The 27681-nt window shown below is 42.6% G+C and overlaps 2 protein-coding genes and 1 pseudogene across 4 annotated transcripts; 1 reads left to right on the top strand and 2 right to left on the bottom strand.

Moving 5' to 3' along the window:
* LOC115791158 (NACHT, LRR and PYD domains-containing protein 12-like) overlaps positions 1-27681 on the bottom strand; it is a 1329445-nt pseudogene that overhangs the window by 780174 nt on the left and 521590 nt on the right.
* Positions 1779-13479, top strand: LOC115791705 (tumor necrosis factor receptor superfamily member 14-like). The gene is made up of 8 exons (XM_030745918.1): positions 1779-1868; positions 2026-2119; positions 7065-7190; positions 7404-7559; positions 12579-12666; positions 12755-12934; positions 13032-13167; positions 13363-13479. Exons 1-8 carry the CDS (start codon positions 1842-1844, stop codon positions 13411-13413), a joined length of 858 nt encoding a protein of 285 aa, XP_030601778.1. The 5' UTR covers positions 1779-1841; the 3' UTR covers positions 13414-13479.
* Positions 14443-25753, bottom strand: LOC115791267 (melanophilin-like). 3 transcript variants are annotated; one of them, XM_030745455.1, is made up of 16 exons: positions 25665-25753; positions 24493-24606; positions 22607-22828; positions 22374-22486; positions 22223-22267; positions 21458-21516; positions 21288-21371; positions 21097-21199; positions 20294-20487; positions 19982-20062; positions 19664-19900; positions 17712-17882; positions 16941-17102; positions 16781-16837; positions 15214-15256; positions 14443-15116 (listed from the first exon to the last, which is right to left on the bottom strand). In XM_030745455.1, the coding sequence occupies exons 1-16, from the start codon at positions 25718-25720 to the stop codon at positions 15076-15078; spliced, it is 1782 nt and encodes a 593-aa protein (XP_030601315.1). In that variant the 5' UTR covers positions 25721-25753; the 3' UTR covers positions 14443-15075. The 3 variants fall into 3 exon arrangements, with proteins under 3 accessions (XP_030601315.1, XP_030601321.1, XP_030601330.1); XM_030745461.1 differs by having other exon boundaries at positions 19664-19897; XM_030745470.1 differs by lacking the exon at positions 17712-17882.

Below are 27681 nucleotides of genomic sequence, written 5' to 3'. Positions count from 1 at the left end.
ATGAAACAGATAATAAACTGTGAACAGGTCTCAGGTTTTATTTTTGCACAGGTGGGATAGCCACTCTCCCTCCATTCCTTCACCTTTCAGAACTAAACAATAACACACAAAATATCTACCTCAATAAACAAAGAATAAACAAAGAATAAACAAAGAATACTCCATGTGTGCTCCTTACATAGCTCTTCTTTTTTTACATATCAGTGCTGCAGACAATAATTGATGCTTTAGAAACCAGGAGCGCTGGACGTGTTCATCTCTGAGCTTACTGAGGGCTCTGCCTGAGCTAATACAGTGATGGTGATGATGATGATGACCACTGTGTTTGCTGCGATGAAGGTGAGACAGGAAGTGCCCTCAGACATGTTAGACCTAAAGTAACAGCAGGTGTTAATGGATGAACTCATCCTAAAGAAATGGAAATAAACACGATTACATTAGACTACTGTGACACACACACACACACACACACACACACACACACACACACACACACACACACACACACACACACACACACACACACACACACACACACACAGAGGTTATGACACAGCAGTGAGTTCAGCCTAAGTGATTTTCAGGTCATGTTACTACCTTCACTGCCCTGAGCTTCAGTTAGCACCACATTTTCCACAACAAATAATGAAATACTGTTAACATGTATGTGTGTGTGTGTGTGTGTGTGTGTGTGTGTGTGTCCAGATAGCAGGTAGATTGTGTGCACACACACAATCTACCTGCTGGTAGTAAAAACCCTTCTACAGGCTTCCAGCTGCTGCAGCTCTCAGTCCTGGTTAATCCTGCAGCCGCGTGGACTCTGGGCTTTAATATTAATGTACATTTATGATGGATGTTTGAGTCATTCTCTGTAAACTCATATTAGCTGAGCTATGTTACCTTCACTTTGAAAGGTAAGGAGAGGCGTGGCTGCAGAAAGTGAAAGCAGCACACACCTGTCTGAGTCAGCGCCATTAGCAGCTACATAAACTCTGAGCTGCAGCCGGACCGAACGGGACCGAGCGTCTGTACCGGAGCTCCGTGAGCGGAGGCTTCCCTCCGTCCTTCCCGGGAGGCAGACGGAGAGAGACGCTGCTGCTGTACAGAGCTCAGAGCCGGAGGAGGAGAGCCGCCATTACTTTACTTTCGCTTTAGGCTGGTGAGAGAGGATAATTAAAGTATTGAGATGCATTAATTCCTGAAATGTTTGATGTTCCCTTCGTTTATTAGTTTATTCTAATGTGCAATTAAACTTTATGATCTGTAATGAAATGATCTCAGTAATTGATAAAAGTAATAAAACACCTCAATCCATGTTTAATACGTGTTTTATTAAATGTTACAGTTGGAAAAAATCTAATAAAATGAACAGCTTAAGTGACGTCAGCGCCGTACTGTGTTAGTGCAGGGGGCGGGGCATAAAATCAGGTAGGCCTATCAAACGATGGCTGTTACGGTTCAGTCAGTATTTCTGACAGAAACAAGAGCAGGACCAGCTTCAGACTGAAACTAGTACAAAAACAGGACTCAGTCCAGGATGTACGTGTGTGTTTGAACTGCAGTAGTTTAGATGTAGGCTTGAACTAATAGTATGAAAGTATGGGTATAATGAAAGGGAAAGTATAAGAAAGTATAATAAAGTTCATACAGCACGTGACCCTGTGATCATGGAGGAAAGCTCCATCAGTAGAAGCTCTCCTAACTGTTTCTAATCTGTGACTCTGTCATTTCTTTGTGTTTCCAGATGTTGTCCAGCTGTTCTTCATGTTAGAGCTCCATCCTCCCAAATCTCAGTGACGTGGTTTCTTAGGACCGAGGAACCTTTGAGCCTGGCAGATGAAATGACTCTGAGCTCTGCAGCATTTCTGGTAAATATTTCCTGGAGTTTAGAATCACCTGGTGAGCAGGTGCTGCATGTTCTTACTCCATGTCTTCTTCTTCTGGTGCTCTTTGTGAGTCTGTGAGTAGTGGATGGTCACATCAAAGTGTGCAGTAACACAATGTCAGCACAACCTTTCCTTTCAGATCATCCTGATCAAAGTCCACAGCACTCTCAGCCTCACATGTCATCCAGCAGAGTATCTGATAGGCAGTGAGTGCTGTCCCAGGTGTCCTGCAGGTAAGAAGCAGCTGAATGATGAGTGCATGTGTTTTGTTGTTGTTGTTCCCTAACAATGTCTAATTAATCGAGTTGCCTACAGAATCATCAGCAAAAACATGTCTGGTTTTAATATTTGACAGAGAGGTCGTTTATGAAATCAAACAAGTGGCAATTTGTTCCTCAAAGACAAAATTTAAAGAAAACCTTTGATGTGTGAAATTTCTAGAAAAGTGATAGAAAACATTTACATTTCTTCAAATTATCTTTTACTTCCTGTTCTTCTGTTTGCTGCCCTAGAAGCATCACACACCCTGAGTGTCTGTGTTGGCCTATTAATTCGCAGAAATGTGTTAGCCAATGACACAGACTAAAATGGATTTTTTTTTTTTTTTTGTTTGCTTAACTTTTTAACTTTTTTTTAGTTACTAGTAGTGACACAACTAGATTAGTTCATGACATGGTTACAAAATGTCTTGGATTTTTATGGTGAGCAAAAAAACTCAAAAAAGTCAATTTTTCTCATTATTTCAAGTTACACATATTTTTGAATATGTTGAACCTGACATACCCAACTTGAAACTTTGATATACATAACTTGAAAGCTTGATATAATTTAAATTAGGGCTGCAACGATTCCTCAATTAACTCAAATAATTCAATTATAAAAATATCCTCAAAGCAAAGCAGCAGCAGCTGTTTTACGTGCAGTCTGTCTGCACAAGCACAAAGAGGCGGAGCCATTATAGAGACGGTGAGCTCAGGTGGAGCGAAAGGAAATGTTTTTCTAGCGTCCAAAAGAAGCTTTTTTTCCCCCTGTAACCACCATTAAACCTTTATCTGCATTTATGGATAACTGTTAACCACCTAGTTCTTCATGGAAATGATTCCTATGTCACATCTCATGATTTACAATTGGATAAAAGGAATACTTGTTAGAACAATGCCATGAATGCATTTCTTTCCCACAGTATGAAGCATATGATGCTTCAATCCAATCCAATCCAGTTTATTTATAAAGGACATTTAAAACAACAGGGTTGACATAGTGCTGTGCATTAGGAAAATTAAATTAAAAAATGAATACACCAAACACATGCATACAAGCACAAAAATATATCTAATAAACTATAAAATTATAAAATAATACAACTGCACTGGCCCTGCAACAGGCTGGTGACTTGTTCAGGGTGTACCCCGCCTCTCGCAGCTGCCTCCAGCCCCCCCACGACCCTGAACAGGATAAGCAGAAGTGAATGGATGGATACAACAGTCCAAAAATAGCTCTCACTCCGATTTGAAGGCCAAAGAATAAAAATATGTTTTAAGACGCATTTTAAAAACATGCACAGTGAAAGCTGACCTAACGTAGGGGATCTACTCATTCCATAGTTTAGGGGCTATGGTAGGGATATTTTTTACTGCTTTCATTGATCATCTATACTTTCCTTACTGCAATCAGAGGCCCATTCAGTATTTTGTACTGTATACTGGCTGGGCCTTTCCCACTGGCAGTAACCACACTCATTGCATCATGTACTGGGCAGGACATTCCCCCCGCCCACAGCAGTGGGACATCCATCATTCCATACTGTGTACTGTGAGGGCCACTCTTCCACTGCCAGGGGGACCCATCCATTATCTCAATACTCTACTTTCCCCATAGCTAATTACTGGCCCTGTTCCCAGTCAGTGTTACTTTCATTTATCATCACATATATGGGAATATATCTACTCTTATTGTTCACCTATGTTATTTGTACTGTAACTATTTTTACTTTTATTACTTATGCTGAGACTATTTCATATCCTGTATGGCCTTCATACTGGTGCATGGAGTCATTATTTTCATGTTTTAGATACCATGCATCACTTTTATGGCCTGTGCAAAGTAAGAGAAAGCCCCCCCCCCCCCCCCCCCCCCCCCCACACACACACACACACACACACACACACACACACACACACACACACCAGTGTATAGAGTGCTTTATGTTCTCAGGGTCACTGGGGTGAGGGTGAGACCTGTTAGATCTTAGGTGTGTGATTGAGGCACTTGGAGAGTTGCCAGAGTGAGCGCTGTTCCTCATGACACCTGTAACACTATGTTATACTTCAGCAGTGTTTTATGACAGGTACATTCCTAAAGTGGAGTTCTGTAGGCCCCCCCCCCCACCCTCGCACTCTCCTGGCCAGGAGGGGGTAGAGATCAGACTTGGCTGAGTGGAGCGGTACTAACAATGTTATCCTGGCAGATGTTTGAGTGGAAATATTTATCATTTGTGACACCTGTCTGAACTGTCATAAACCAAAAGGTACCCCTGTGACGTGTTGAACATGTGACTTTAGAGTGGGCATAGTTTAACCAAAAGATGATGGACTGAGACTTTATGTAAATTAGGAGGGTCAAAGGCAAGTGGGTGGTTATCATGTTTAGGATATAAAATGTTTGCCACTCTTTGTCTCAGCTCACCTCTCTCTGTGAGCGCTTCTCTTTCCTGTTTGTGCATCTTTCTCTGTGTTTCCCTCTTCTCTTCTTTCTTCTCTCTGTGTTTCTGTATCTTAGTCTCAACTATGTTACTGTCTGTGTTCTGTGTAACTAATATGTCTAATAAACAGCCTCCACCTGAACCTGCTCGTACCAGTAAGCTTTTGGATATTTGGGTTTAATTGGGTTTGAACCTTTGGCCAAAAGGAACATGGAGACCCTAAGAAAATGTCACCAACACTATGGCTGAGAAAGCTCTGTCCCCCCTGCTCCCTAGTTTCAGGAACATTGAGAAGCTGCTGGTCAGTGGATCTCAGTGATCTAGCAGGAACATAAGGTGTTAGGAGTTCTGGGAGGTTTGATGGGGCCGGCCCATTTAAAGATTTTAAAACATACAATAAAATCTTAAAATCAATCCTAAAATGCACAGGAAGCCAATGAAGGGAGGCCAGTACAGGGGAGATGTGCTCAGTTTTAGGAGTTCTAGTGAGAAGAGGAGCGGCTGCATTTTGGACCAATTGAAGGCATGAAAGAGAGGACTGGTTTATACCAACGTACAGGGCATTACAGTAGTCAAGTCTAGTAGAAATAAAAGCGTGTATAACTCTTTCAGAATTGTTAAATGATAAGAAGGGCTTGACCTTGACCTAGAAATGCACCTCAGTTGGTAAAAGCCTGATCTCACCACAGATATGTCTGTGTAGGTTCTCAGTCATCCAGGTCATAGGATCCCTGGAGCTTGAAAAACGGCGACTGGACTTCGTTTTGTTTCTTGAAGATGCTTCACCCCTCATCCAAAAGGCTTCTTCAGGTCAGGTCTGATATAAAGATCAAGTAGGCCCAGATCCAATTTTGCAGCACTGCTCAAACTACTGGGTCTAAAGCCGCGTTTCAAAATGAAACGACGCAGCGTGGGTCGACCCACTCAGCCCGACTCGCCACGGTCGTGTTGTGCTTCCATTGTGATTGAGGACCACCACAATGTGGGTGGAGTCGATATAGCAGCTCATGCAGTAGTCTTATGATGTTATTTGTATGCGGCTCAAAATACAACACAATAATGGATGAGATAGAGGCAAGCTAAAAGCTAATACCAATTTAATATCTTCATTATGCATAAGTCCCCATACAATGTTTTAATAGATGAAAGTTATCATTGTTAAGTATAACCATATAACCCCGAACATAATCGACTCAGTGTACTTCAAAAGTGCCGCCATTAGCATAATTACCCTAATTGAGTCGACCCGTGAGTCGTTCTGTATGGAAACACGGCTTAAGTATCATGACCTCAGTCTTGCTTTCATTAAAATGCAAAAAGTTTAAAGCCAATCAGGCTTTAATGTCATTAAGACATTCAAATAACAATTTTAGTGAGCTGCCGTCATTTCCTTTCAGGGGGAGATAGATTTGGGAATCATCAGCATAGAAGTGAAAGGAGACGCCATATCTTTTCAAAATTGATCCTAGGGGAAGTAAATATAAAGAAAAAAGAATCGGCCCCAAACCAGAGCCTGGTGGAACGCCACATAAAAGTGATGTTAGCCCTGCTATTTCTGCACAGTAACTTAGCATATTGACCCATGATAAGTATCAGTTATGAAAACTAAAATGGCTTTATTCCACAAGTTTTACATGATGGATGGCCTGACTCCATCAAACAAGCATTTATCAATACACTATGTGATACTTTAAAAAAAAAATCACAGTAGAGAGCCTGACACAACACTGTGGGGTAACTCTATTCACTTACTGTTTGTAGTGTGGTGTTTTTAAAACTAGTGTATTTTTATCTCATTCCCTAAAGCACATGTAATTTCCATAATGAAGCAGACTGAAAAATGTCCTGTATTCATGCAGTGAGTCTCTTTTTAATCTGTGCAAAAATATAACAAGACTCAAACTTTGGAGCAAATTTACAGTCTGATCTTCTTTGAGTGCTAAACGAGGATCATTTGAATATGTAAAATAAACTACAGAGCTGTAGGGTATGAAAATGGTTCATTCTTTCCCTAATGAACAACGATGGTATGATTACAATGAAAGACCTGTGACAACTTGCTTTGTAAACCACCACTCCAAAATAACATTTAAACGCTGAAGCTCAAGTTAAACAATTTAAGATTTCACATTATCTGGACTCTGGGAACATGTGTGATAGGAGGCAGCAGACATAGAAGATGGCTAAATCAAGTCATGTTAATTTATATAGCACATTTAACACAACAACAGTTGAACAAAGTGCTGTACATGAATTTAGAATCTAGAATCAATTTAAGAATTTATTGTTGTTACATGTCAAACATATAACGAGCATTTCAGAACAACCATCCAAAGACAGAGACAATGGAAGAAGCCAGCGGAGGTGAGAGGGTTTGGTTACTGTGTGCTGACAGATGATGTCTTTTCTTAACACAACTGGAACACAATGTGAAAAAGTCAAGCTTGGAATGAACTTGTTTCTTTTGTTTTCTTCAGGGAGTCGAGTGAAAACTCACTGTAATGAGTACAGAAGTACTTCCTGTCTGCCCTGCATGGATGGAACCTACACTGATAAACCCAACGGACTGGAACAGTGCACTTCCTGTACGAGCTGTGACTCAGGCATGTGTCTGTTAATGTCTCTTTGTTGACACAAAGACTGGAGGCTGAGCTGAAGATGCTCAGATCTTCACCTGGAGTGAGCATCATGGTCAGGATTAGAAATGAGTCCATCAGAGGGACAGCTCAGAGTCAGAGAGGCTGAGAGGGTTTGCAGAGGAGGGAGGGTGGAGATATAAACCAACAAACATGTGTATGCTCTTCTCATGTTGGCAGGTTCTGGTCTGAAGGTAAAGAGGTCATGTACAGTAGTATCAGACACAGTCTGTGAACCCCTGCAGGGATTCTACTGTATCAGCCCTGAAAGAGACGGCTGTGAGACAGCACAGAGACACAGCAGCTGTGGACCAGGACAGTACATCAGCAAACCTGGTAGGTTTGTGTTTATAAATGACACCAAAGGTCATTTAATATTCATGTTTATTCAAAAGCACCATCCTCATCCATCAACTCCATCATGAAGTCATCATTTATAATAAAGACTCACAGTTTGACTTCATATTCAGACCTGCTCACTGCTGTAACTCCAAAGACTGCTGAAGTACTCTAGAGTTAAAGTACTCATGATCTTTGCTAGTTTCTGAAAGCCAGACTCTTACATGTAATGGAGGATTGAGTGTATTATTAATAATTTTCCATAAGTAAAGTGTGCAGTCAGTCCTGACAGAGGTCACAGACTGCTGCAGAGAAGCATCACTCTGTATTTACTGTGACTGGGCTTTGGACACAGAGGCATTCATACAGTTATTCAGTTATTTCTTACATCAGTCATATCCTAGTCTGCCTCTGCTGATCAGATCATCATCAACAACAAAGATCTTTATTGTCCTCTAAGGGCAGTTATTTCCACAGCCAGCAGTACAGAAGTTTTAAACAGTTATACCATAAGAACATACATAAAATCAACATAAAATCACAGATCATTTAAAAACCTAATCACTGCTGGGACAAAACATTCTGTCTATTTGTCCTACATCTTGGCACCTGATATCTGCATCCAGAGGGAAGCAGCTTAAACTCCTGGTGCAGTGAGTGGTCTGGGTCTGCTGGGATCAGTCGGGCCTTTTTCACTGACCTCACCTTTTGTAGGTCAGAGTGGTTGCTGAAGGCTGTGCCTAGCAGCTGATTCCTGTTCTTAATATTTAAAAATCCAAACCAGCAGATAAGATTAAATGTAAGAACAGACTCAATAAAACAAGAGTAAAACATTTTCATAAAAGTAGAATCCACATTAAAACCATGGAGCTTCTAATAGAAGTGCATCCTCTGATGGGCCTTTTTACAGAGTGAGTCTACGTAGGTGTCAAAGGTCAGCCTGTTGTCAAGGATTGTTCCCAGGAGTTTATACTGGTTTATGACCTCAACATTTTCCCCAGAAATGACCACAGGCACGGTGACTGCACTGAGTTTAAAATCAATGACCTTCTCCATTATTTTAGGATCATTTATCTTTAAAAAGGAGGACTCACAGCAGTCAGTTAAATCCCTGACCTCTGACCCCTGATCTGGGTCATCACTGCTGAGGAGGGACAGAATCACAGAGTCATCAGCAAATTTAACATGTGGTGCTGTGGATACCGGCTGTGACAGTGTATAAAAGAAATAAAAGGGGTGAAAGAATACAGCGCTGAGGAGAGCCAGTAGAAGAAAAGAGGACATCAGAAAGAACATCGCTGACCCTTTGAGAACGTACAGTTAAAAAGTCAACCAACCAACATATGAGGCCAGAGTCAGACCATGAAAACACTAATTTCTTAACCAAGATATGTGGTTGAATACAATTAAAAGCAGATTAAAAGTCAATAAAAAAGTAGCTTTGCAAAGGTTTTTGTGCCTCCAGATGTCTTAAAATCATGTTTAAAGGGTTCCCGTTGTATCCTCCACTCCCCTGCCTGACCTGTAAGCAAACTGGAGTGGGTCCAGATGTTGTTTAAGTCTAGATTAATGGACCTCCTTCATAATCTTTTCAAATGTCTTCATTGCTGGTGAAGTGAGGGCAACAGGCCTGAAATCATTCAGAGACTGAGTGTCCTTACTTTTGGGGACAGGAACAATGATGGAGGCTCTCCAAAGCTGAGGGACCCTGTGAGTCTGCAGAGACGTGTTAAAAAGAAAACTAAAGATATCTGCCAGCTGCAGGGCACAGTTTATAAGAACACAGCCTCCAACACCATCAGGACCTGAGCTTTTCCTCTCCTCAGTCTTCTGAGAGAGATTAAAAACAGCTCCACCATCAGTGCGTACTGTGACACCTGAAGGCATGCTTTTAAAACCAGAAAGCTCCTCAGTAAAATCATAAATATTAAAACTATTGTAAAATCTATTAAAATCATTAGACAACTTAAATGCAGGCAAGAAATCAAAAGTAGTCCTTTTGGTTGGCATCCTCATGACAAAGGTCAACATTTCCCAGTCAGTGCAGCTGAAACGGTCCTGAAGGCAGCAGATAGACTCCTCTGACCACACCGGAACCAAACTCCGGCTTGTGTTTCTTCAGGACAGATTTGTAGGACAGAACCAAATAAACAAGACTGCAGCTGTGTCTAAATTCAGGGGCTGCGTCCTTCGAAGGACCCGTCCTATGTCTTTAATTCAAAATAAGCTGTGAAAACAAGCATAACATCAAGGAATACAGCTGAGAGAATGATTAATTTCCAACTATATTAAGTGAGACATTAATGTTAAATAAAACTATCCAGTTATGATGCTGAACTTTAATGTCAGGCAAACCAATTTGCTGAGGAACAAATGAAACACTGAAACAAACCAAACATCAGCTGTTATTGATCATCTGAGTGAGTTATAACTGTGTTTAACTTCCACTCAGCGGTGAAAGCCAGCGGGGTTTGAAAATGATGTGCCGGCAGTCGGGCGTTCGCTATAGCGAGCCGGCTTCTGCTGTTAGAGCAGCGGGACAAAGCTCTCTGAAAACGTCAGAGCACCTTTGCAATCAATCGATATCTTGATAACCTGAGCAGATATTTGATGTTTACACGTCTACAGTCTCGCTTGAAAACACCGTAAAAGTCTGTTTTGTGTCACAGGAGCAGTAATATGTCAACATTTACTAACAGTTTTAGCCGCTCTATTCCGCGATTGTTACGTTTCAGTTTCATTCAAAATGCATTCTGGGATACTTGGCTGCACCAAGTCCACACAAGTCACCACCGATGCAGACTCGATTAAAGGGGCAGAGCGAGAACACATCCGGGTATTTTGAGCGAACTTGCCTTTATGTGTACTAAGGTTTGGAACAGTACTTGGGCTGAGAGTGATGACGTTTCACAAGTTCACGAGTACAGAAGTCCGCACAAGAACACATACTGAGAAACGACGTGTGGCCCGATGAGCCGGGTGGGGCTCTGCTTAAGGATTTGTAAGCATCTTTCACCGTCCCATAACACAAATCCAAGGACTTCGTAAGTCAAGTGGGACACGTCACTGATAGAAGTTATTAAGTGACTTCCGGAGCCTGCAGGGATTAGAATAGAATAGGATGCCCTTATTGTCATTATACAGGATGTACAATGAGCTATACAAGCTCTCACTAAATTTAAATAAAACTAATTTCATGTTTGGAAATTTTAGAAAAGATGCAAGAGTAAAATTGTTGATAAACAATGTTGAAATAGAACAAATGTCTGATACAAAATTTGTGGGTGTGACAATAGATAACACAATGTGCTGGAAACAAAACATTTACTAACTAAACCGTCCAGAAGCATCTCTGTACTGAGCAAAGCAGCTTCTGCATCACAATCACTTCACCTACTTTACTGTTCACTCGTATTACCTTACCCACAGTACTGTGTGGAAGTCTGGGGCAACACATACAAAACTTCTCTCCAACCATTATGTAAACTTCAACAAAGAGTAATTAGGATCATTAATCCAGCAGGATTCAGAGACCACAATAACATATTGTTTTTGAATCAAAAACTCTGAAGTTCATGAACCTCATAAAATACAAAAGTGCACAAATTATGTACAAAGCCAGATATATGTTGACAGGAAAGGTACGGGGGGGTCAGGGCCTACAGAAAGGTTCAAGCATTATTCATTTCAAAAGATACTTTCAAAACATGCTTTTGGAAGGGTATGAAAATGATTACAGATACTTAAGTCTTTAATGAAATTTATTAAGATAATTGATAAAGTTATTGTTACGACCCATCTGGGGACCCGGAGCGCAACATGAATGAGAACACCCCCCCCCCCCCCCCCAAGACCCAAGCAGCCACACAACAACCGTCTGGTAAAGAAATATCAGCACTGCTTTATTGGTTCATAGACACAAACACACAGAGCGACTCACATCAGGGTGAGCCCCGGCCAAAACAATAAACAAAACAGGAACTAAAATCTACCGTGATGTGGCGTCTGACCTAAACCAAAAAGAAACAGAAGAAATGACACAGTCTTACCTCCTTACCTGTAACCAACACAGGAGAAAACTGAGGAAACAAACTGGCGGCTCACCCCTACCCACTCTGGAACAGAACACGTTTACTATGGTGGCTGGTTGGGACACAAATGATGCTCTTCTTCCCGCATTGTCCATCCAGCCTCCTAAATAGGGCGTGACCCTTAACCGCAGCCAATCATCCGCAGGCGGGAGCACACTGCACCAATCAGAACCCGGCACCTGCACAGACAAATTAGCATGTGACAACCAACACACACCCACACACACCCTTACAGACGTAACAGTTATATTATACCAATTACACCAGTTATATTAAAGTTATATTTATACATTTCTTTTCTGATTTGCTCTCATTTATTTTTGTGGACTAAGTGCATACAGGGTGAAGGGTGAAGGTGAACTTGTATATTAGTGTTGAGCATGGGGTAGGGATTAATAGGTAAGTACATACTTCTTCCTGCTACATTTCGGGCATGGGGATTTTGTTTGTGAATCCACTGTGATCTGTCCATCTTCAATAATGATTCTTAAAATCCACAGTGTTCCTGTGGAATCTGAGGTTCGACTGATGGATGAAGCCTTCTTTAGAACCCTGGCAGAGACCTTCTTTGGGAGGTGGAGGAGTGTGATCCGCCGATAGTTGGAGAGCACCCTCCAGTCCCCCTCCTTAACGATTATTGAATCTGATCACACAGATCTGAATACACACATGCAGACTGTGATATGCACACACACAGTTGGCTAAATGGTTACTGTAAATGTTCAGTGAGCTCCATGTTTAGACACAGTTTGCAGAGATCTGCAGAGAGTGAAGATAAACACTGGAAATATTAGAACATCCAGCTGTTCTTGATTATATCATTGTGTTGCTGTTTTTTTCCACAGCACAGGTTCTTGGTGTGCGTCTGTCAGAGTGGGGCGTCCACACTGATGCTCACATGTTCATGTTGTCACGTTCTCCTCAGGAACAGCCTCCACAGACACCGAGTGCTCCGACTGCAGAGCTGGAACCTTTTCAGATGGAACATCTCCATCCTGTCAGCCACACACACAGTAAGTGAAGCTTCAGAGCACACATGGACACATGTGGATGTGGAACATCTGGACACTGTGCTGGAAACATGTCCCTCTGTCCTTCCAGATGTGAAGATCTAAACCTTCAGGAGATAACAGCAGGAACATCTGCAGCTGATGCTCAGTGTGGACCACGCAGTGATGGAGTGGGATTAGCTGTTGTTATCCCTGTGGGTTTGATTTCCATCACTGCTGCTGTATTATTATTAATATGGAGCTTCAGAAAGAAGAGGAAGTCTTCATCCAGGTGAGGATGAGAGAAGAATGAAAATGTTGTGTTTCCTGCATCCTAACATTTACTAACATCCTGACACTGATCTGATATTTGACTGATTTGATTACAGAAACACACACAGAGGAAGCCGTGGTGAACACTCAGCACCAGAGTATCACACAGATGAGTGGGAGCTGGATGAGTCTGCTGATGGGAAAGAACGGGATGAGAGATTGAGGGAGATCGAATGTGAAACCTTTGTGAAGGTTTGTGTTTCTCACCTTCTCAGTTTCACTGTATCAGATGAAAACACCTGATTTATCTAAAAATTAATGTCACCTTTTTATTGAACCAAAATCAGTGATGAAGAAGCAGCATGTAATCAGACAGTAAGACAGTGACTGAGCTGCACTGATGCCTCTGCAGATGTTCCTTTAGCTCTGATGTTCTTCTCTCCTCAGAATGAAGGAACATCATGCAAAAGAAGAGGAACAACAGCTTCCACAAAATAACATCTGGACAGATTTCAGATCTGAAGGTGACTTTGATGTAAAACAAGATAATGAGCTGTAAACTGAACCAGAGAAGGTGGAGCCAGGCTGGACATTTTCCTGCATGATTTTGTGTGAACTGTTTCCATCATGAAAACAAACTGAAGTTCCTGCACAGAGCCGATCAATGGCAGCGTAACCACTGCAGGACTGGAAGCTCTGCAGAGAAATCTTTCATACGTTCCAGCTGCAAAGGTGTGACCTCCCTGTGCTGCATGCTGTTGTTCAGGGTGTGTTTGGGTGATGAAGCAGCTGCTGCACCATCATGTTAGCAGGAACCACAGGAACCCTGTGAGCTTCTGTGGGTCCATCATGTGTTCCTAACCTGTGCGTTCTCTTTAAATCCAGCCGGCGCTCCCGACTGCATTTAAATGCCGGTAAAATTGAAACCACATATGATAGAACAATAAGTCTTTGTGCATATAAAACCAGAGGATTTACTGTTACATAGGATGCATTCAACGTGTTGTAAGTGCTGTATCCTTCCTCTAACAGGGTCACAAAAATCACGTAGAAAGCGCTAACAGCAACATGTACTCCATGTACTTTATCGTGTACATTAGCATGTACAGCTGTGGTGTTTCTGTGTCTAATATGTAGATCCAGGAAATGGTTTTCAGTTCCTCTGTGAGTTAGTGCACGCTTTAGCTACTTTATGTAGTTACTTACTTCATACATATTATTATAATCAGGGGTCTGAAGGTTCTATTGAAGTACAGTGAGTTGTAATATTCCACATGATGGTTCTACAGCATGTATAACTGTAATGATATGATCCACCATCGTGGATCATCCACAGTCTGTGTGGCCTTCATCAAAAACATGGTGGAACCTTCGAGAACAACACTTACCCCAACACCTGTATTCATTAGGACCACAGCGCCCCCTGTGGAACAGGATGGAATGCCTTTCCTGTCAGGCTGCAGGTCAAAGGTCACAGAATAAGCAGTAAAGTAGACTGAAGGCTGAAATATCCAAACAAATCCAAAATGCAGAATTTGATATTTTATTGATCAGAAAGCTGAATGCAGACCAATATAATCAATAAATCAAAGAAACTACAGGATTAATACTGATGACCAATAATGTTCATCCAGACTATCAGCTATCAATACATTGATCCAGTAAGAACATGATTATTTATATCAACAAACCGCTGATCAAAGCTCAGAGGTGCCACAATTAAATCTGAGCCAATCAGACAAAATCAACTTTAGGAATCAAACTTTTGTAAATTTATCAGGTTTTATGAGAAATATTGAGACATTTTAAAAGTTGTATTTTTATAATCTGTCAGTGGCAAAGAAACATTTCAGACTCACAGTTTAAATATTTTGATGTAACTTCATGTGATCCTCTGCAGCTCTCACAGAAACACTGTGTGGTTTGGCTCTGCTGTGTGTGAATCTCAAACCTCTAACACCAAAGCAGAGAAACAGACTCCGCCTCCTTTCATTTAAATGTTAAAGCTTTAAGAGGTGAAATGTTTCTGAGTCAGACTGCGTATAGATCATCTCTGGATCTGGGTTTGATTCTCTGGTTTTTAAGTTGTGAGCGTTTGCACTGAGGAAGGCTTCATGAGGAAGAGGAGCGAGCAGCAGCTGCTGAAGGTGAGCTTCAGCTTCAGAACATGTTGCTGGATTTCCACTGAGCGCCGTTAGCTTCTGTCAACACAAAGAAGAGATGATGATGAAGTCGCTGCTGAGCTGCAGCATGTTTGAGTTTGTGCACTTTAAAAAAAGCAGCGTGAGCGTTTCTTACTGGGAAAATCCTGAGTGGGCTTTTTCCTCTGAGATCCAGAAACCTGCGAGTTCATCAGGAATAAAAGTGGAAGTTTATTAATTAATACTGAGTGACTCACATACATACATCTTCTGAGGCTCCACAGAGAGTCAGCCCCACAGACTCCAATGTTAAAACTTCCTAGCAGAAATAAACATGCTAACAGGCTGATTACCCCCCACACACACACACACACACACACACACACACACACACACACACAGCTGTTAGGAAGGGGAATTACCCACAGAGACCAAAGCAGTTAGTGTGTCTGTCTGTATGCATTTTAATAATGTTCCTGTTTAAATGGAATCTGGAGCTCTGACATGGAGTCATGAAAATACTGAAGAGATGCTTCAGTTTCATACAGACAAGGACAAGTGTTGTAGTATAATGAGCACCAGATCTACTGTATGTATTAATAACAAAAGGACTACATGTCTGTGTAGGTCCTCAGTCATCCAGGTCATAGTATCTCTGCAGCTTGGAGAAAAAGGTGACTGGACTTCGCCTCTCATGTGAAAGACTTCTTCAGTTGTCAAACCAAAGGTGGAGAGACCCACATCTGTGTCCACTGTGAACAACCATCATTGAACAGAGGAGGTGGATTACACCAACAACTTTCCCCCGCTTACAGTGCTGTCCTGAGCTCCCTCCCAGACGCCTCAACCCCCATTCACACCTTTGTTCCAGTGACCTCAATAGGCCACAGGAACAATGGAGCAAAGTCCCAGATTGGTTTAATCTGAAACCTCTGATTATAATGACTCATGAATAATCAGAATCTAAAGGTCTTACATGAAGCATTTCATAGCCAAACCAGAGTTTTCAGGAAACAGCAACCAACAGAGACCACTGAGAGCAGCAAATGGAGCATGGTGGGGTTCCAGGGGGCTCTGTTATTGATCCTCTGCTTTTATTCACCTTTAAATTACCTGTTTGTCAAAGCACAAGATTTTTCCTACTTCATAGCAATTGTACTGGTTAAAGTTTGCATTAATGGGGGCGTGGCCTCTTTGACTGACAGGCGGATGGTGACACAGGTGGCTGTAGCTGCTAGCTGTCTGCTAGCTTCACCTCAGCTAACTGGAATCCCTGAACTGGACCTGTGGACCGTGTTTGTGCTGTTGGAGCCTTTTGGAGCATTTTTAATGCAATGATCTGACCAATAATATGGCTGCTGTGGCTTCATTGGACTAACAGACCATCCAAGAAGGTGGCGCTACAGTTTGCTGAGTCAAATTCTAAGATTTCATTTGGACTGATAACCAAGCTAGCTAGCAGCAGCACTGAGCGACACAAACACTGAGGCTTTAAAATGCCCAGAAACCAAAGGATGACATCAGTGACGTCCATGTTTTTGCTGTCTGTGTCGACTCGGTTCAGGTGAACTGGAAGTCTCTGATTCTGTCTTAGCTTCCCTTCAAATATGCTATCCTAGAAAAGTGGTGGCCATCTTCTGATGTCCAGCAACTGGAACCCAGGTTTTTTTTTTTACTTATTCCCGGGATCTCAGTAGGATACACTCCTCTCCTTTCACACTGACCTTCTTCCTGGATCCAGCAGCACTCAGAGCAGCGATTTTACTCTCAATATCAGAAACCTGCAGGTGGGACAGACATAAAAGGAAACTGGTGTGTTATTAAAGATCATCACGATCCTGTAAGTAACACAGCAATCCACCCACCGTCCAATCATCCACCCACCTCACTCTCAGCGCTCTGGACTCTGGCGGCAGTCAGCGCCACCACGTCCTCGAGCTCCGACAGCTCCGAGTCCGTCGTCCCTCCAAAATGATTCTTGGCGCTCTGCTCGAGCCGCCGTAGCTTCGACTCCAGCTCATAGGACTGACCGGCCGTGATGTACACCTGGATAGGTAAGAGGACAGACCCCTGGGTCAGGTGACACGCCTCCAGACCACTGAGAATGATGATGGTGATGATGATGAAGACAGGTCTGCGTATCAGTGAAACACACTGGTTCTCTGATAAATCTCTGCAGGTGTTCTTGTGCTGGGTAATAATCGGTGAACAGGTAACAGGAGAAGCTCTGGTCTCAGAAGATGAAGCGTTCAGTCATCAGGGCTTTATTTTAATTAGATCTTTAACCAGCATCCCTGACTTTAAGGCTAGGATGATAATTGGTTTCCTAATGTGCAGATGTTTGATGGAGAAATATTTTCCCATAATACATGTGAACATGGTTATAACCAGTGTTCTTATCAATCATATCTGAGATTTGATTTTGAGACATGCTTCAAAAAAGGAACTGATGTGACCTTTTCTAAGTCTAGCAGCTGCTGGAACTGGACTCAAACTGGACCCAGTGTGTTGGACAGACACCAGCCCTGTCACTGATGGATGGACACACAGCAGCCGGGGGGGTTAAAGCCATCCAGACATTTCCGTCATGCTTCAGACGAGGCGGAGGGTTGAGCTCTGGGACAATGAGGCGTGCAGTTCATGTTGGAGGCTTACATTTTCCTCAAGTTCCCTGAACGCATCATCGGCCTGCTTTACGTCAGTGCCAACTAAGTGGGACCTGTCGATCGGCTCTGAGAGGCCGTACTCGACCATAGCGTTTTCTGTGGCATTAATGGTTCTCAGGACCTCAGTGGTGAGGTCACAGAGGGCGGCGGCGGTCGATCTCTGAAAGCCATGTAGAGGGACAGATGTTAGCAGCTGGAAAACAACATCCCATCCTGCAGCAGCTACCGGGCCGGACGCCACGTGGCACCACAGTGTGGAGGGGTGATTCCTAACTCTGACTTCGGTGATGAGGATGAAACTGTGGGAGGTCATGTGACATTTTGAGGCACTACACTGAGAGCTGGTGCGACCAAAAAGACTCTGCCCATAAAAAGCAAAAACCTTTCTACATTTAAATTCAGTGCACACTTTTCCTCCTTAAAGGTGCCTTCTGTTTAAAACTGACCCAGCGTTGGTGTCAAAGATGATTACTGCTGACGAAACCTTTTCTTCCCCAGCTATGAAGGCAACAATCACAGGTCAGGACCGTGACCAGGAGCACGCTCGCTGAATTCCTTTTGACATTCCCTTGGATGTGGACCATGAAACGAGATTCTGCTGTAACTTCCTGCTCTTGTGGGGAATGTTTAACAGGAACTACCTGAAACACAGAGCCCGCCTTCTTGAGATGCACACATGAAAGTGAAATCCTTACTGAAGGGTTGAAGTTTGGACTCACTGATGAACCAGAAGCACCAAAAGACAAAAGTGGTCAGAATGTGATTACAGGGAATGATGTACAAGCAGTCCAGAGTTGCACCTTCAAGACAAATTTAATCTGTGCACAGTTTTTGATTTTTACTGGCAGAGTCACACAACTTTTTTTATACCATCCTGTTTGAACCATGTGCTAATTAGGCTCATTTTCAGAGACTAGCACCACATTTGAAATGAAATCATTGAGCATTATAGACTTTTTGCTAAGGATTTTAACTTTGGGTGTTACAGAGTATACAGAGACGGATGTTATCCTAATCCAGACCCTAGTGAGGTCAGCAGGTCAGCGTGGTGGCTGCTGAGGGCGTGGGTCATTCTGGATGGAATAAACAACCGCTGAGACAGTTTAATTGGAGATCACTGCACTCTGACAGGAAGCAGTCAGCTGTAAGTCACTCTGTCTTCATGCTGGCTGGATTCATCATCCACAAAGATGTTTCCTGGCACTTTCACAGATTAAAGTCACATGACTGGAGTGGAGCTTCAGTTTTAAGTAAACACCTGTGTAGGTGAGCTGATCTGTGAGGGGTCCTTGTGGTCCAGGCAGGTAGCTGCTGGGCTTCACAGTAACAGTAACCTAACAGACGGCTGTTAGTCAGTGCAGGAGGCAGCGGGTTAGTGAGGAACAGTCAGCGCTACAACAGAAAGTTCTCCTCCAGAACATCCACGTCAGCAGGTCACTGACACTGGGTGATCTGGTCTGTTAGGACTGGAGCCACTTTTCATTTCTCATAATCTCATCTAAGAAAATTAGTGTGGAGTTTAGAGAAATGAGAAGTGTAGTATTTTTGTGGAGTGGAACTCCACGAGGACTAAAACACGAGTAGAAACATGTTGTTGTGACTCTACTGATGGATTAAACCAGTTTGGGGGGATAAGCTGAGCCATGCTGTTAAAGCCCTGAATGTACTACAGATGGGAACCTGGATGTTTACAGGACTTCAGACAAGTTAAATAGTTAACAAACCATTTGGACTTAATTTCATTCTTTAATCTGAGCTTTGAAACCAACAGGCCATCGAATGAGTCCACACTGAGTCCAAAACAAGGTTCTTATTTCAGAACCATGAGAACCAATGTTTGCACACTGGATCCTTCAGTGGTCTGAGAAACCTTCAGGTTCCCGTTCTCTGGGTTTAAATTGAATGAATTCTGCAAACAGTGGACTAAAAAGGTCTTCCTACCTTCTGAGCCTCAGTGGGCATCTCATCACTGGATGAGCTCAGTTCTTTGTCCTTCAGAGAGTTCAGAGCGATTGCTGGGCCGCCCCTGAGTCCGGCCAAACCTTTACCCACAGAGGAGGACTTCTTCCCGGCCTCATCATCTGACGATGGGCCCTTATCACTCAGGTTTCCTGCTAGCTCGCTCAGCTTCCTTCTCAGCTTCTCCTCCTCATTCTGAGTCAGTGTATTTAATGGCTGCTGGAAAACAAAGTTATGAGATGTTTGTACTGACTGGTTTCAGGACAGGATTTCAAAATAAAGCAGCTTGTCCATTCCCACCTCGTCACCAGGCGTTATTTTCTCCTCGAGGCGGCTCAGCAGACTCTCGATGGCTAACATTCGTTTGTTCAGTTCATTTATCTGCAAAGTAAAATCAACACAGAGAGAGGAAACTTTTTATCACTACAAAGACACCATCTCAGTTCCATTACCAGCATCTTCTGGTTCTTTTGGACTAAAATTATTGGGGCTGCAATTTTTTTTTTAAAAAGGCCAAGAGGCCAAAAATAGGATGAAAAGCTTCCAGGGGAGGGAAAGCCAAAGTTTATAGCTACAAAACTTCTTTTCCAGTGATTGGCTGACTGTCCTTACGGGCTGGGCTTGTCCCAGGTTCTCCTGGGAGGAGGTTCTGCTGCCCCTTCGGCGGTGGGGTGGCTGTTGGTACATGGGCGGGTACCTCTGGTACTCTTCCTCGTCGGATGTGTCGACATACTGCTGTCGAGCCACCGAGGAGGTGATCTTGGACAGAGAGCGAGTCCGGACCACCCGATTCTCCCCGTAATCATCTGATAACACACACAGGTAAGCAAGGACAAACAAGCACACTCAGGTAGATGCAGACCTAGAGGAATGGACAGGTAAGCAAAAGCTTTTAGGTAAAAAAAAAAGAGCAACACGTTGGACATCAAAGTAGAATCCTTTGACTCTACTTTGGATATTAAAGCTGATCTAAAACTGATAGTATGTAACACTTGTATTTAGTCATCTATTCAGTCTGTCAGATTTGGCTTATCTGGAAACTTTAAGATCTCTGTTTAAAGTTCACTCGAAGTTCTGACAGTCTGAACATTAGTGTAACATTATGAAGATATGAGACATCATCAAACAAAGCTGCAATTCTTCCAACAGACACCAGGGGGACCCCAGCTACAGGGCAAAACACCACTTCCATTTAGTCCTGCATTTCTACAGGTTTCAGAGCTGAATGTTAGGTGGTGTTATTCCCAGAAGTTGGAGTGATTTTCCATGGAAAAGGCAATCATGGTGGACAGAGTCTGACGGCTCCTGTAGCCCTCAGTGGTTTAAACTTTGGTCCCAGTTTATTTTGTGTGAAACTGGTTCTGGAGTTTACCACCTGCACCACGTTGGTGGAAGAGAGGTCTGGATGTACTGACCGGGTCTCATGGCGTGTCGGTCCAGGCTCTTCCTGCGGTTCCCTCGGTGGTTGTGGTAGTCATAGTCCACATCATTCCTATAATACCGATCGTCCTGCTGCTGCTGTCAATCCAAAGTTAGGCACGTTATTTCTGCAATAAGTGTACAGACCTTTTTTTGTTTCCATTAAAGTCACCTAACTTTGGTTTACCGACTGACGGCGAGACTGAGGCAGATAATCCTCGTTATCAAAGTCCATCGGATGAACAGACAGCAGGCGTTTATTCTTCCTCATCTGAGAACAAATCAGATTAATGCTGAGTATGTTTGTTATATAAAGCAGCTGCAGCATCACATTTTTATCACTTTAATGCTTGTTACCACTTTGTGGCGCTGACCCTCGAAGTCTCCTTGATCGTCCTCATTGCCGTTATATGCGTCTGGAAGTGTAACATGTTAATTTGATTATTCCATCCACTGTTTGTTTAATTGATGCTCCCGTGGAGCCCTTTGGGACATTTTGAACTCTTCTTTATTAAAAAAAAAAAGCTCATCGTTATCATCGTTTGTTCATATTTAAATACCAAATTTAATCTGAGCTCAAAGGCTCAGTCTGTTTTCACCACATGAGAACAATGACCAGGAAACATCTCATCCTGCGCTGATAGACCTGAGCCTCGATACTAACGCTGGTTTCCAAGCTAATGTGCTAACTTAGAGTAGGTGATGATATTTGCACAAATGTAAATAATGTAAGAGAGATGTTCTGCATGCTAAAGTCTTTATAATAGAATTCAAGTAAAAGTCCCTGTTATTACACCTTTAGCTAATGCTAAACTGCATTAAGTTAAGTTTCTATTGCTCATATTTCATTTCCAGGACTAGGACTAGGACTAGGACTTTTCTAAAGTAGCTTTGCATGATTGGCCCTTATGTCTCTATAAAGCCACCCTACCTTTAAGCTAGCTTTCTTCTGACTGGCTAAGTCCCAGAAGCATTCCTTTGCTCTGTGGTTGTTAGCTTTGGGCCCACAGGTGTTACCTTTACTTCATTCATTTGGAACTGGCCTCAGATATCAGGAACAGTTGACAGTAACATTCAAACATGACACAAACATATTAGTAGTTAAAAGTTTCAGAAACTCACGGTTGTGGACATCCGGCATACTCTGAGTGTCGTCATCACGACCACCTGAAGCACAAGCACAGGTTTTCTTTTAGCTTGTGACCTGAATAAAACCCTGAATGCCTCACAGCTGACTCATTATGTCTGAATTATTTACATGAGCCTAACTTACCTTCTCCATTCAGCCTCTTGTACAGTGACCTCATCACCTTGGCGCTACCAAAGCGCTTGAAACGGTTTCTCACGTTGTCGTGGTACCAGCCCAGAGTCCCGATCTTCAGCACCCTGAACAGCACAAATACACAACATATAGAATCCAGTTTAAGTTTGCCACAAACACCCTGCTGTAACAACAGGCTAGCTTTGAGCTAATGCAGAGGTAGCACTCTCCGGGCGGAGTCTCACCTGTTCATGCGGCAGTTGTCGCACACCCAGCCGTGCTCCTTCTTGTTGTAGCGGCTGCAGGACTTGCAGGTGTACATGTGGCAGTCCAGACACTGGCGCTTGCTGTTGACCAGGAACTTGAAGGGCTGCAGGCAGCGGATACACATCGAGTCGGACAGGTTGCTCTGAGAACCCAGCAGGTCTCGCTTCGAGTCCTCCTTCTCAATCTTAATCTTCAGCTCACTGCGAAAGACGTGAAACGATAGTCACGACGAGAGTCCACCAGGGACAGCACCAGGAGACCTCCAGGGCTGGACACTTGGACAAACATAACAGCAGATTTCTAAACAAATATGACAAATGAAAACTGATGTTGCTTGACAGCACATGAAAATTAGAGAGCTCGGACCAATCCAAGGAATACACAAAAGACCAAACTCACAACAGAGGACATCTTGGTGAGGGTTTGAAGGAAGACCTGATGGATTCATCTGCAGTTCATTTGCAGTACTGACACAAATCCTCTGCAGCTCTGTTAGATGGTGGACCAGCTTCAGTAATGAGGAAGCAAAGCTAAGTTGTTGCTTTATGGCACAAACCAGCTGTGATGGTCTGATCTGGAGGACCAAACCCCAGAAACAAACACTCTGGAGACTTCCAGCACAAAGAGGAGGCAAATCTTTGTTTGAGATGTTTGGCTTTGACAAATAATGACGTGACCACACAGACCAAGAACCACATCTTAGGATTTTAGGATGAAAAACAAAATTTGCCGGATTATTTTACAACAAATAAGCATCGCAAGGCCTCTGGCTTCAGTTAGGAAAGCTGATGGAAATGAAAGGATAGATAGATCCAAACAACATAAAAGAAGAACCAGAATTAAACCAGAAGCTTCTCGTGGCTGAGCGATGCAGTCTGAGTGTCCTGGATCTGCCCCGGGGGCTTCTCCTCCTGGTAGGATATGCCTGGAGCACCTCACCCAGGAGGGTCCAGGAGGCATGTTAACCACCTGAGCTGGGTCCTTTCGACCCCAACCACACTAAGGTCCTGAATGACTGAACTCCTCAGCCTGTTCAGTGTATGTAACATACGACCTGATATTCTGCCCAGGAAGAATATCCATGTAACACCAGTTAATGTTACAACTATCAGTCCACAGCATAAAATTTATTGTTCTCCATTGTGTGTTCTGATCAGTGTTTATCAGTTTCTCGGTTTGATTTCAATGCTCACTGAAAGGCTGAAGATAAGAGATGACAGCATGTTCCTGATGGTTTCGCTCCAGCTGTGAGTCGCTGTGAGGCTGCTCCCCCTGGGGCTGATGGGAGTTGGAGTGTTTGGCGCAGACACAGAGCGTCTTTGTGATGCAACTCCATGTGACTGAGGCGTGATCAAATGCAACAACGACGTCTTTCACGATGGAATTCCCGCAGACTTCACATGAATGAATCCCAACGAAAACAGCTCAAAGTTCATCTTTACATTCACAGAGGCTCATTTTAAAATATCCAGTCTGAGAGGAAAACATCACACAAACAGCTCAAACACAAAGTTAGAGCGCAGGACTGCGTTTGCTATGGGTCCACTCACATGTCTGCATATTTGTTTGTTTTAAATCTCAATAAAAACAAGTAAAAACAGTTTGTGCTGATTTTTTTAACATTGAATTATAGTTTGTGACCATCCTGGTACATTAAATTAAATTTACTCTTTAAAAACATGAACAGCTCTGAGCTCTGTGGAAGCTGAGATCTCTTTATTCTTTCACCTCTCAGAGCTTTTATTTCTGTATTTCCTGTATGAGATTCTTTCACTGTTGTCACTGAGGTGTTATTGATGCTCAGATTTCACCTTTAGAAAAGAACAATGATCGTGGTGATTACACCTGAGAGCATTGCTGGTACCTGAGCCTCTCCTCTTCTTTCTTGCGGAGGTTGAAATCTCGTTGAATCACCTCCCAAACGTGTTTGGCCTCTTCATCCGTGAGACGGGAAAGATCCAGCTTGCGCTCCATGTCACTAAAAAAAAAAAATCAATCAATCAATCAATCAAATTCAGATGGTGGATCGTGGAGTTCCTCAGGGTTTAGTTGTTGGTTCTTTGCTTTTAGTAATGAGATTAAAATGAATTAAAATCAGTTTTAAAATTGTAATATTTGTGAAATTGTTGAAATTTTAGAATCACTTTGTGAGGAAACATGAATGAAATATTTTAGATGATAGAAGCATTTAAACCAAGAAGTATTTTCAGCATTAAGTTTCATATTTTTGAAACAAACATTTTTCACCTGCCAGATTTTTAGAACATAATTTTATGGAAATGTGTCTTAGAAAAAAATGTTTTAAATGCTTTTAGAAATAAATATTAAATTAATATTAAAGCCTAAAGGTGAAAATGCTAAATATACATATTTATTTCTGCACATACTCAGGATACTTTAGAACACGTATCTCCCCTGTTTGTCTGGTTTGTTTGTCTTTTCTTGGATGGCTGTTTCTGGAGCACAGTTTTCATCACATGTTTACGTATAATGACAAATAAAGACAATACATGTCATGTGACCTGCCCGTCCCTCCTTTGGATATGTTGGACACATAACAGGAAGCTGACTGCGCAGGAGGAGTCTATAGACTTTTAGTTATTATCATTATTATTATTATTATTATTATTATTATTATTATTATTATTATTATTATTATTATTATTATTATTAGATTGACAGTTTTGAACAGATCCAGATGCTGAAGGCACTTGAAGCTGAGGTTTTACTGTCAAACACATTAAATGGATGTAATCAGTGTCAGTTTTGTGTCTGTTAACATGACGACCTTTAAATTTCAACCTACAGAACCTTTACGCTTCAACACCTTCACAATAAAAGTCTGCCAGCCTAAAATCAGCATTAAGTCAGTGTCCAAATAAAAGCCTGTCAGTAACAGCTGGAATACAGACTGGAGTCTGTGTGACGGAGGCCTCGCTCAGAGCTGAGATTAGATTTGAACTCTAATCACTTTAAACTCTTATGAATTTAATCGAGTTTATCAATCAGATTAAAATTCAATAGAAACAAACTCACCCAGTTTGTGTGTCTGCAGCTCGACGAGGAGACGACCAAATCTGAACTGAGAGCATCAGCTGATCACATGACGACACCTCCTGACAACCACACACACACACACACACACACACACACACACACACACACACACACACACACACACACACACACACACACACACACACAGAGTAACACAGCTGCAGGCCAAACTCAGAACCACCAAATCAGACGTTCACGGTGAGGACGACAAACATCCAGAGACAAAAACTTCAACAGAAAGCTGAACTCAAAGCTCAGTTTGTACAGCGAGTGATCAGGAGACCCTGATCTCACCCAGAGACCATCACACACTCACTGTAAGACTTTTAGTTGTATTGCACATGTGTTATATTGCACACAGGTTTGAGGAGGAGAGCACTGCACAGCTCTGTGAGCACTGACTCTGGTGGTCCTGTAAAAAGACAGAAGCAGTTTCTCCTCCAGCTGACTCCACAGAACCCACAGAAGGTGGATCCTTTGCTAAGCATGTGGTGTGTGTGTGTGTGTGTGGGGGGGGGGGGTAGGTACCATTGAACAGGTACATTAAGTATAAAGAGAGTATAAAGAGTTTTTGGAGGAGCAGAGGAAGTTTTTGTTCGTTCTTCTTCATGTTTTATTTCATTGACCTTCACATGTCTGAAACAGTCTGATCTCTAACACGTGCTGTTTGTGTGGATGAGAGTTTAACAGACAAACTTGTGAACAAATGTAAAAAATAACCCTGTGTGAACACTGAGTTTATTAATAATAAATGTGACTGGGAGCTATTTAGTCATCAAACACATAACAAATCTCATAAAATCAGCAGGAAAAATTTTCTCCAAGAAAAGTTTATTTTCAGACTTTATGAGACAATAAAAGCACTGCTGGACTTTTATTTTGACAGAAACAGTAACTGCAGTTATGATGGAGTTCCAAACATCAGCTGACTGAAGGAAAATGTGTGCCAACCAACAGGAAAAACTGTGACTTTGAAACCTGAGAATTATAAATACCTATTTAAAGCATGTTGAGGGTAAAGTCTGAATGAAAGTGAAAAAACTTTAAGGAAACAAAAGTCTTCCAGAAGAGAAAAAAACACATTTATTGTAGAGTTTCTGATTTGTTTTCCTATTTAAAATGTTTTTATATTGATTGTTGAACTAAGCAGAGACAATCATGCTGTAATATTTGAACTGTAATTGATTATTACAGACATTCCAAGATGGCGGCGCGCACAGACGCAGCGGCTCACGGCTCTTCCTTTCGGTGCTCTTTTTTGTACTTTTTGTATTTCATATTTGTTAGTTTTGGTGCATTTGTCTCTGCAAACAACTGCTACACACGCCAGGATCTTGTGGACATTGGCTACCGGCACAAGATATCAGTATTTAGTGATTTTCACTACACTCATAACATCCCAGACGACATAGCGAGACCGCCGGGGGCTCCGTGGATTGTTATCGGGTCTGGAAGGCGCCGCCGACGGCGGAGGGAGAGGAAGCAGAAGCGGGGCTGCAGGTCCGGCTTTATGCTGAAGCTGAAATGCCAACCACACAGGCCTCCTCTGCCGAGCCTGTATCTCTCCAACGCCAGGTCCATGGTAAATAAAACGGACAACCTAGAGTTAGAGCTGGCTGTAAATCGCTATGTTCGTGACTGTTGTGTAATGATTATCACAGAGACCTGGCTAAACCCCCACATTCCCGATGCTAGCGTGCAGCTAGCAGGCCGCACTCTGCTACGCGGAGATCGGACCAAGGACTCCGGTAAGAGCAGGGGAGGGGGTCTCTGTATTTACGTGCATGAGGACTGGTGTAACAACGGAACAATCATAGACAAACATTGTTCCCCAGACCTCGAGTACATGTCTGTAAGATGTCGGCCCTTTTTTCTACCCAGAGAGCTAACAGTAGTGATCGTCACAGCTGTGTATATAGCTCCCGATGCTAACGTTAGCATGGCGCTCTCTCTCCTGCTGAACGCCATTAATGAACAGCAGCGGCTCCACCCCGAC

The sequence above is a fragment of the Archocentrus centrarchus genome, chromosome 2 (assembly GCF_007364275.1).
Source record: "Archocentrus centrarchus isolate MPI-CPG fArcCen1 chromosome 2, fArcCen1, whole genome shotgun sequence".
Lineage (NCBI taxonomy): Eukaryota > Metazoa > Chordata > Actinopteri > Cichliformes > Cichlidae > Archocentrus > Archocentrus centrarchus.
This window is presented reverse-complemented; position numbering and strand designations above follow the sequence as displayed.

Excerpts from the sequence above, each read along its gene's own strand:
- LOC115791705 (XM_030745918.1), top strand. The coding sequence starts at position 1,842 with ATGACTCTGAGCTCTGCAGCATTTCTG. Across the intron at positions 1,869-2,025 it reads TGAGCTCTGCAGCATTTCTG|ATCATCCTGATCAAAGTCCA; the intron begins GTAAATATTTCC and ends CTTTCCTTTCAG. Across the intron at positions 12,935-13,031 it reads AAGAGGAAGTCTTCATCCAG|AAACACACACAGAGGAAGCC; the intron begins GTGAGGATGAGA and ends ATTTGATTACAG.
- LOC115791267 (XM_030745455.1), bottom strand. The coding sequence starts at position 25,720 with ATGCTCTCAGTTCAGATTTGGTCGTCTCCTCGTCGAGCTGCAGACACA. Across the intron at positions 21,517-22,222 it reads TATGCCGGATGTCCACAACC|ACGCATATAACGGCAATGAG; the intron begins GTGAGTTTCTGA and ends TTACACTTCCAG. Across the intron at positions 20,063-20,293 it reads ACCTGGGACAAGCCCAGCCC|ATAAATGAACTGAACAAACG; the intron begins GTAAGGACAGTC and ends TTTACTTTGCAG.